Raw genomic sequence first — 10,442 nt, 5'->3', positions numbered from 1 at the left:
ACAGCATCAATAAAAGTGTATAATGGCTGGGCCTCCGTTGGCGTCTTCCTCCTGCCGTTTAAAAGCCCCCACGCTGCCTCTCCCCCCCCCCCACCTGAGGCAGGAAACCGATGTCAGCTCTTACCCTTAAGACCCGCCAGGCGGGCATGGCTCCTCCTGGTCTGACCAGCCTTGGCATTCCCAGAACCCAGCGGGCACCGTCAGCAGTTTCCCCCTGCCCACGTTTGGCCATGGGGGAGAGAGATGGTTCCTTCTCGGAGGAAAATATCCCTCCATCCAGTTGAGTTAAGGAAATATCTTCCTGGCACTTTCCCTCCCATCTGTCAGATCCCACAGACTGGGGATCTGCCTTGATCTCCGATGCCCAAGCTAGAAAGGGTTAAGAACGTGATAAGGCTCCCGGGAAACTCGGTCTATCAATAACCGGAGAGCCTTCGTTCTTTTACTCTAATTACGACCTAAATTGGCAGCTAAATTGTAGCTGACAAAAGTTATAGCCAGAGCCTCAGACACATTCTCATGGCGGGGTTTTTGGAGGGGGGGGGCATATATTATTTCCAGGAGAGGGTCTTGCCACTCAGATTAAGCTTTGGGAAAGCTGCCAAGCTCTGATCGGGCTTTTTTACGGAGAAGTGGGAAGTTTTCCGAGGGATTTCCGAGGATGTCCCATTTCCCGGCATCAGAAGTACCGCAGAGCAGAGCGGAATTGTGGTTATCATTCTGAATTCAAGCCTTGAATTTTAGGGCAGGACAAGAAAACCATGGATGGAAACTAATCAGGGAGAGATGAGACCTGGGATTAAGGAGAAGTTTCCAGAGAGTGAGGGCAATTCTCCAGTGGAACGGCTTGCCACCAGAAGCTGTGGTTGCTCCCTCATTGGAATAAGAAGAGATTGGACAGTCACTTGTCTCAAATTGTATATAGGGTCTCTTGCTTAAGCTGTGGGTTGGACTAGAACAGTGTTTCTCAACCTTGGCAACTTGAAGATGTCTGGACTTCAACTCCCAGAATTCCCCAGCCAGCATTTGCTGGCTGGGGAATTCTGGGAGTTGAAGTCCAGACATCTTCAAGTTGCCAAGGTTGAGAAACACTGGACTAGAAGACCTCCAAGGTCCCTTCCAGCTTCTATTCCATTTCATTCCAGGTTTTCTCCTAGCACAAACGAAAGACTTAAGTCTGGAATTCAATACAACTTGCCTAACTTTCCTAATCTCGGGGCTCAGCCATGAGGACTAGAGACCCAGCTTTTATGGCAAATCTCTGAAACATACAAAGCCCCTTTTCTCGTCCTGTTAGTAGGTTTTTTTTTGCCGCCTTCCCTTTGTGCCCCTTCCCCACGAACAGTTCTTCCTCCCCCCTCCTCAGATGGAAAAAAAATACCCAACATACTTATTGCTGACAAATTTATTTCTCCCCCCCCCCAACTTGAGCTTGATGAAATGTTGTTTTTTTTGGGGGGGGGGGAGAATTTCGCTGTAATTAGAAATTCTTTTTTTAACACACACACACACACACACATCTATGGGGTAGTAACGCCGGCGCACAATTGGATATTAGTGGTTGATCACTTATCTCGTAGGATTGTTGCGTGCCGGGATCTGCAATAATAGCCTGCTTGATTAGCCGATTTGCATATCTTTTGAGGAGTGGGATTTGGTATTCTCTCCTCTCCGCTTTGTGCATCTGGGATTGGAGCCCCCCACCCCACCCACCCCAGTGTGGGGAGCCGGCTGCCGGTGGCCCTCTCCAAGGGCCCCTTTGGAGTAGAGAGGAGACCCCCATTTGGGGAGCGGGTCTGAGCAGGGAGTGAGGAAGGGGCTCCTTTGTGCTTGGGCTTCCTTCCTTCCTCCGCCACTGCTACATGCCTCTTCTTCTTTTTACATCTGCTGTGACTCTGGGCTCTCTGTGGTTTTGGGAAGGAGGCGACCCCAGGCCAGGGACTCGTGCAGAGATGCTGCGGAGCATTCTCGGATGGGGAGGGAGTGCAGCCACCCCACTAGCATCGATGCCTCCTGGTAACAACACAATCCTGGGGTTTTGCTTTTGGGGCCAGAACTTGTACCTGATTGACCCCCCCCTGGTAGCCTGACCCCTGGGGCTGCCCTTGGCCTCCCGTCTCCTCCCCTGAAAGAGATGAAAACTGCATGTCTGAACCCAAAGTCTGGGTCTTTGGAGAATGTGCCCTGAAGCTCATAACCACAGCCAATTGCCAAGCCTGGCTCCCTGCTCTCTCTCTCTCCCTCTCCCTCTCTCTCTCTTGCTTTCTCTCTCTTTCTCTCTTTTCTCTCTTACTCTCTTTTCTGTCTCCTCTCCCTATCCCCCTCTCCCTTTCTCTCCCTTACTCTTTCTCTCTCTCACTTTCTCTCTCTTACTCTCTTTCTGTCTCCTCTCCCTCTCCCCCTCTCCCTTTCTCTCTCTCTCCTTCTCTCTCTCACTTCTCTCTCTTACTCTCTTTCTGTCCCTTCCTCTCCCTCTCCCCCTCTCCCTTTTTCTCTCTCTCTCTCTCTCTCTTTCTCTCTCTTACTCTTTCTGTCTCCTCTCCCCCTCTCCCTTTCTCTCTCTCTCTCTCTCTCACTCTCTTTCTTTCTCTCTCTTTTCTTTTTTTCTCTCTCTCTTCTCTCTCTTACTCTCTTTCTCTCTCTCACTCTCTTTCTGTCTCCTCCCCCTCTCTCCCTCTCCCTTTCTCTCTCTCTCTTTCTCTCTCTTTCTCTCACTCTCTTTCTCTCTCTCACTCTCTTTTTCTCTCTCTCTCTTTCTCTCTTACTCTCTTTCTCTCTCACACTCTCTTTCTGTCTCCTCTCCCCATCTCCCTTTTCTCTCTCTCTCTCTCTTTCTCTCTCTCTCTCTTTCTCTCACTCTCTTTCTCTCTCTCACTCTCTTTCTCTTTTTCTCTCTCTCTCTTTCTCTCTCTTACTCTCTCTCTCTCACTCTCTTTCTGTCTCCTCTCCCTCTCCCCCTCTCTCTCTTGGTCTCTTTCTCGCTCTCTCTTTCTCTCTCTCTCTCTCTTACTCTCTTTCTCTCTCTCACTCTCTTTCCATCTCCTCCCCCTCTCCCCCTCTACTTTTCTCTCTCTTTCTCTCTCTCTCTCTCTTACTCTCTTTCTCTCTCTCACTCTCTTTCTGTCTCCTCTCCCTCTCCCCCTCTCCCTTTCTCTCTCTGTCCCCCCTCCCTCCGTTTCCCTCCCTCTCTCTTCCCCTCCTCCCCCACGGGTCATGTTTTTTAATCTGCTCCCCTTTCCTTTATATCCAACGGTGAAATGTTGGTCCGATCCAATGAAAGGCAGAAAGCTTGCCATCCCTCTGGGGTACCGGAGACTGAAAGGCTCTTCATTGGGCGGCTTGGGCACGCAATTGACACCCCCCCCCCCATGGTAACGGGCCCCATACATCTTCAGCACCTGGAATTTACATATTCTGTAGGAAAATGATTGATGGCTCCTGGAAACCAGCCTGTCTACCAAGAGGCTGCCGTGCCACTATCCGTCTTGAGCTCCTGTCTTCCTTGCGTCAGAAAGATGGCAATTCCTTTCCCGCCTCTCTGCCCTTGGGGGGGTGGGGGGGCCTGGGCTCTGTCATTTTTGAAAACAACCATCTGGCTTTTCCTCCACAGACCCAGAAAGATCAGGGCAGGGAAGGGGCTGGGAAGGAGAGCCATGAATGCTCGATGCTCTCGTTGCTTCCAAGCAGGGCTTCTCCACCGAGGTCACTCCCAGAAGTCCCCAGCCGGCCAAAACATCCTCCCAAAATCCCCACTCCGAAATCCCCCGCAATTCAAAAGCCATCCAGATCTGTTAGAAGATTATTTAGTAAGGGTAAAGATTCCCCCCCTCGCACATCCGTGCTAGTCGTTCCCGACTCTAGGGTGGCGCTGCTCATCTCCGTTTCAAAGCCGAAGAGCCAGCGCTGTCCGAAGACGTCTCCGTGGTCATGTGGCCGGCATGACTCAACGCCGAAGGCGCACGGAACGCCATTCCCTTCCCACCGAAGGTGGTTCCTGTTTTTCTACTTGCATTTTTTAACCTGCTTTCGAACTGCTAGGTTGGCAGAAGCTGGGACAAGTCACGGGAGCTCACTCCGTTAGGCAACGCTAGGGATTCGAACTGCCGAACTGCCAATCCCCTTTCTGATCGACAAGCTCAGCGTCTTAGCCACCGAGCCGCCGCGTCCCTATAAAAGATTATTTACAAACACTATTTAAAAAACAAGCCACACACCTAAATTAGTCGCAATCTGGACACCTTCCTTCCACGGCCGATGCGTTTAATGGATGGTAGCGTGGAGCGCAATATGGTGCTCTTATTATTTTGACGCCATTGCAATGTTTTTCCTTGCAGTCGCTAAGGGGAAAAAAAAATAAGAAATCTGCTTATTGAAAATATTGATCCCTCGAGGGGCTTCATTAATTTGACCCCCCCATCTGTATTTATTTGTTTACATGCAAACCGATCTGATGTGGGTTTGTGCTTCCTTTGCGAATGCGCGATTTGGTCTCCTTTTGAGATAATCGGGATAGGGAGACGGAGGGACGGGCGTCACGAGATCTATGGTCCAGTGGTTGGACGTTCTTATTGTCGCTCTCTGTGTGCTGCTCACGGGGCCATGTGTCCTGTTCTTGCATGCGGGTTGCGCACGCATGTGCAATCCACCACCCCTGCGATGCCCAGCCACTTGTTGGGGCTCACACAGCAATTGGCCAGTTGCTTTAAAAACAGGTATAGAACGCGGGTGGGCAGGTGGGCCAAACGAGCCACCGTACTGGTAAGCTCTCAGCTGCTCCCGGCTACTACCGGTACGGCTGTACTGGACCGGACCGGCAGGAACTCTCCACTGATACGGTCCCTTTGGTGGAGAATGGGCTTTGTCCTTATTCCCACACCTTGTCTTCCACACCTGACTTGGAAGCCCAGGTGTGGCAGGTGGAATGGATTTAAGAGTCCCAAAGGAATGGCAAGAGTTTTCAAAAGTCCCGGCAGGTGGATGGGTGGCTACAGGACTGGATGGGGCTCTGCTGCTTTGTGCCTTTGGATGCTCAAGGGAGCCTCGGGAAATGGGCTCAGGGAAATAATTGCGTTTCTCATTCGTGTATTTCTCCTAATGTTTTCCCCCCCTTTTTTTTTTGTTCTTTCTTTTGTTCCAGAAGGAACTGAATTCTGTGGCTTCTGAACTGGCTGCCCGTCAGGAGGAAAGCGAGCACTCGCACAAGCATTTAATTGAACTCAGCCAGGAATTTAAAGAGAAATGTTCCTGAGGTAGGATGCCTTGCTTCGCCTCAAAACTTAAAATTTTAAGTCAATTCTCCTCCTTTTTCTTTTTTTCTTCTTCTTCTTCTTCTTCCTTCTTCTTCTTCTTCTTCTTCTTCTTCTTCTTCTTTCCTTTTCTTCTTCTTCTTCTCTTCTCCTTCTCCTTCTCCTTCTCCTTCTCCTTCTCTTCTCCTTCTCCTCCCCGTCCCTCTTCCTTCTTTCTCTTTCTTCTCCTGTTTCTCCTTCTTCCTCTCCCTTCTCCTTTGCCCCCTTTCTTCTCCTGCTCCTCCTGCTCCTCCTCTTTCTCCTCCTCCTTCTCCTCCTCCTCTCCCTCTCCCTTCTCCATTTTCTCTCTTTCTTCTGCTTCTCCTTCTTCCTCTCCCTTCTCCTTTGCGCCCTTTCTTCTCCTGCTCCTCCTCTTTCGCTTCCTCCTCCTCCTCCTCCCCCTCTTCCCTCTCCCTTCTCCATCTCTCTCTTTCTTCTCCTGTTTCTCCTTCTTCCTCTCCCTTTCTCCTTCACCCCCCTTTCTTCTCCTGCTCCTCCTCTTCCTCCTCTTTCTCTTCCTCCTCATCCATCTCCTCCTCCCCCTCTCCCTCTCCCTTCTCCATCTCCCTTCTCCATCTCTCTCTTTCTTCTCCTGTTTCTCCTTCTTCCTCTCCCTTCTCCTTCACCCCCTTTCTTCTTCTGCTCCTCCTCTTCCTCCTCATCCTTCTCCTCCTCCCCCTCTCCCTTCTCCATCTTTCTCTTTTTTTCTCCTGTTTCTCCTTCTTCCCTCCCTTTCCATTCTCCATCTTCCTCTTTCTCCTCCTCCTCCTTCTTCCTCCTCCTCCTCCTCCTTCTTCCTCCTCCTTCCTCCTTCCTCTTTCCTCTTTCCTCCCACCGCCTAATTAATGCTTAAATATGGCCACAAATACTATACACTTAATGTTTAAGTTGGGCATCTGAGTTAAGAGCCAAATTTTGAAGCCCATTCCCTTGACCCTCCTTGCCTAAGAGGTCCAAACAAGGGAATTCTCATCCTTTCTTTCTCCCCCCCCCCACCTTTCCTTCAGGAGGTTCGAGATATGGTGGCTCCTGTCTTTAAAAGTTTCCAGGCAGAGGTAAGAAGAGACCAGTAACAAGGTCTTTGTTTATTATTATTATTATTATTATTATTATTATTATTATTATTATTATTATTATTATTATTATTATTATTTTGCCATGGGTAGAAAAAATTGTGAACCAAACCGGGGACTCCGAATTGAGAGAGGGTGCAAATGTAAGGAAAAATGGAAGCTCTTGTTCAAAAAAATGCGATGCGTTGTGGCCTTTGCAGATATTTGGGGCTGTGGTCCTCCCTCCCTTTCAACCCTGAGCTTCGCTCACCAAGGTACGGGGAAGATGGAGAGAAAGGATAATGTGTCCCTGAGCTTGTTGAAGGACGTTAGTCTTGAGATCTCACAACTTCCACTGTATTTTTTTCATCATTTCAAGCGTCAAGTTTCTGAAGGACCGTAATATGGATTTCAAGCAGATTAAATATACAGGATGTAGATATGTAGGTTGGGTTCCCCCCCCCCCTCTGTATTTCATCTATTTAAGCCTTAAGGCCACTTTTATATAATCAGCAGAATCTGCATTGTGAAATTACACCCTGGATGTCTTAAGATGAGGAGATTGGGTTGAGTGTTTGAAGCTACTCTGACAGCAAAAAACAGTCTTTCTGTAAGAAAATAACGCAAATCAGAGAACGGCTCAGCCGAACAATGGATGCGCTGCTTCCATTTTTATGAAGAACGAACTACATTTGGCGTTCACCTGAGTCTGTAGATCTTCTGGGAGAAGAAGAGAGAGTGGATTTAAGATAGCCAACAAGAGGCAAGAATGGAGAATGAAGGAAGGAAGGAGAGAAGAAAGAGAAGAAAGGGGGATAGGAAGGAGGGAGGGAAGGAGGGAGGGAAGCAAGGAGGGAAGGAAGGAGAGAAGGAGAGAAGAAAGGAGGAAAGGAAGGAGGGAAGGAAGGAGGGAATGTAGGAGAGAAGGAAGGGGGAAGGAAGGAGGAAAGGAAGGGGGAAAGGAAGGAGAGGAGAAAAGAAAGGAGGGAAGGAAGGAGGGAGGGAAGGAAGGGGAGCAGGAGAGAAGAAACGAGGGAAGGAAAGAGGGAGGGAGGGAGGGAAGAAGAAGTAGGACCGTTGTAAGATAAGATGGATCTATGGGATGGTAAGAAAGCAATCTTCAAGTATATTGTCAACAGTAGGGAAAAATTGTTATAAATACATATTATTAATAACAGTTATGAGATCATATAATTGTGAATGTATATATGAAATTGATAAAATAAAATAAATTATTAAAAATTAAAAGAAAAAAGAAAAAAAAGAGGCAAGAATGGTTTTCTTGGACAAAGTGATTTTGGGGTGACTGGGAACGAGGGGAGCCTTTCCTGGGATTGTTGTTTTCTTGTAGACGTTTTCTCACCAACTAGGTAACATCATCCATGCTAGAAGGTGGCTCAGCCTCTGAGGTTAACCTCTGGAATTGGCTCCTTCAGTTTGTCCCAAGATCTTGGACAAAAGGACATGCGCCCTTATCAATGAAGGGCATTTGGTCTTCCTGGATCATCCCTACATCTCCAAGTAATATGTCGATGGAGGTTCTCCATCATCCAAGACATGGTTGTCCCAAAGATGCTCCCCCCCCCAAAGAAAGGAGCCTGGTTGTCTGTTTTTTTGTTTTCCTCCTTTGAAAATATTTTGCTTCTCAACCAAGAAGCTTCTTCAAGTTCTAAGTCATCAGTAAGGAATGGAAGTATTTATATTCTTTGCAGTCCTCTGGTGGTTAGCCTTCGGAAGGTCAGTGGTTAGCTCCCAGAGATGTTGAGGCCACTGGAGGGGGGGGGGGAGTTTACCTGTATCCCAGGAGATCTCATCCTTGGGGTCTCCAGGTAGAACAAAGGCAATGGATATGATTGATTAGAACCGTGATGGCAAACCTATGGCACGCATGCCAGAGGTGGCGCTCTGAGCCCCCCTCTGTGGATATGTGCGCCATCGCCAGATGCTGTTCTCATTTATGATGTGCACGTGGCCATTTTGGGGGGCGTTTTCCAGGCCATTTTCTGGGTGTTTTGGGGGTCAAAAAATGGCACGAAAATTCCCTGAAAAACTGCCCAGAAAATGTCCTGGTTTTTTGGCTGTTTTTGGCCCCCAAACCAGCTGGAAAATGACCCAAAATACAACCTGAAAACAGCCCCCAGAGCACCCAAAAAACAGGCATACATGCGCCAGCCATGGCCATCGGGTTTCCGGTGCTGCGGCATGCACACATGCGCACACATTCCGGTGCCGAAAAGATTCGCCATCACTGGATTAGAACGTAGAAATGGTGACTGAGTGGAAGGTAGGAGAAAAGGCAGGGGAAAAAAGGGGGCTCCTTTCCCCCAGCCCTTTTCCAACCCAAGGACCTCTGCGGGAGAAATAAAATCTATGCTAGACTGTCCCCTGGCCTTGAGGATAGGGGGCAGGACCCCAAACCACCCTGGGGGTCGCTAGCAGACCTGGGGTTTCTGCAAATGTTTTGTGCTGGTGGGTGGTGAGGTGAAGGGATGAAAGGCAGAGCCTCTGCCCTGGAGGTGGGCAGGAGATGAAGGCAGCGTTTTTCCCATAACCCGGTTTCGATAAATAAGATTTCTAGATCCCGGGGAAAGACGAAAGGCTGCCGGTGACGGAAGTGGAACGGCAACAGATTGAAATGGCCAAAGTTCTTTTTCTGGGTTTGCTTTTTTCTTTTTTTCTTTATTTTTTTTTAATTCCCTTCCTCTCAGACGGCAAAAAGAGCAGAGCCAGGGCCCTGCTAATTACAAAAGTTGCTTTATGAAAGATAATTCAAAGCAATAATTTAGCAAACATAATCAAGTAGCACAGATGGGGATTCTGATGAATAGTTTGCAACATGCAATTAGCAGCTCTTGCAGTTACATATCATTAACCCTCAGAGCACAAAAATTATTTTCTCATTATTAGATGAAAAGGTAAAATTAAGCTGACTAGACAGTTAAGGAACAAACTACAATTAATTACCTTCATTTATTACAGTCATTATTTGAAACTTCTCTCTCTCTCTCTTTCTCTCTCTCTCTCTCTCTCTGTCTCTCTGTCTCTCTCTCTCTCTCTCTCTCTCTCTCTCTTTCTCTCTCTCTCTCTCTCTGTCTCTCTCTGTCTCTCTCTGTGTGTGTGTGTCTCTCTCTCTCTTCGTCCTCCTCCTCCTTTTCATGGAGGGATGAAAATATCTAAATTAAAAGTGTTCTTACATGAAAATGTAGGTGAAACATTGACTTGATGGTGGAACAGGAAGTCCAAAGAATCATGGCTGCATCGGCTAATTTCTCCCACTTCTCAGTTGCTGCGAAAAAAAAATAGTTTTGAGATAATAAATTAAGGAAGCCAAGTAACCCCCCCCCTCCAAAAAAAATGCTCTCTGCCTCTCTCGCAATGGCATTCTGAGACCATTTCAAATATAGAATAGAACAGAATAGAATAGAATACAGGATAGGATAGGATAAGATAGGATGGGATAGAATGGAAAATAGAATGGAAAATAGAATAGAATAGAATAGAATAGAATGGAAAATAGAATAGAATAGAATGGAAAATAGAATAGAATAGAAATATGGAATGGAATAGAAGAGAAGAGAAGAGAATATAGAAATAGAAATAATAGAAATAGAATAGAATAGAATGGAAAATAGAATAGAATAGAATGGAAAATAGAATAGAATAGAATAGAAATATGGAATGGAATAGAAGAGAATAGAAGAGAAGAGAATATAGAAATAGAAATATAATATAATATAATATAGAAATAGAAATAGAAATAGAATAGAATAGAATAGAAATATGGAATGGAATAGAAGAGAAGAGAAGAGAATATAGAAATAGAAATAGAATAGAATAGCATATAGAAATAGAAATAGAAATAGAAATAGAAATAGAATAGAAGAGAATGGAAAATAGAATAGAATAGAATGGAAAATAGAATAGAATAGAATAGAAATATGGAATGGAATAGAAGAGAATAGAAGAGAAGAGAATATAGAAATAGAAATATAATATAATATAATATAGAAATAGAAATAGAATAGAATAGAATAGAATAGAAATATGGAATGGAATAGAAGAGAAGAGAAGAGAATATAGAAATAGAAATAGAAATAGAATAGAA

At 46.4% G+C, this 10,442-nt stretch overlaps 1 protein-coding gene across 1 annotated transcript in view; it reads left to right on the top strand.

Annotated features, from left to right (window-relative positions):
- The window catches only part of CUX2 (cut like homeobox 2), a 106,100-nt gene that overhangs the window by 55,838 nt on the left and 39,820 nt on the right, over positions 1-10,442 (top strand). Inside the window, 3 exon segments of the mRNA XM_087705469.1 lie at positions 5,138-5,230; positions 5,232-5,249; positions 6,293-6,340. Of these exon segments, the coding sequence (XP_087561595.1) occupies positions 5,138-5,230; positions 5,232-5,249; positions 6,293-6,340 (159 nt within the window).

This window comes from Thamnophis sirtalis, unplaced genomic scaffold, assembly GCF_051295495.1.
Source record: "Thamnophis sirtalis isolate CommonGarterSnake01/CBP01778 unplaced genomic scaffold, rThaSir2_p1.2 scaffold_2, whole genome shotgun sequence".
Lineage (NCBI taxonomy): Eukaryota > Metazoa > Chordata > Lepidosauria > Squamata > Natricidae > Thamnophis > Thamnophis sirtalis.
The sequence above is the reverse complement of the archived record's forward strand: the minus strand, read 5'-3'. Positions and strand labels throughout refer to the sequence as shown.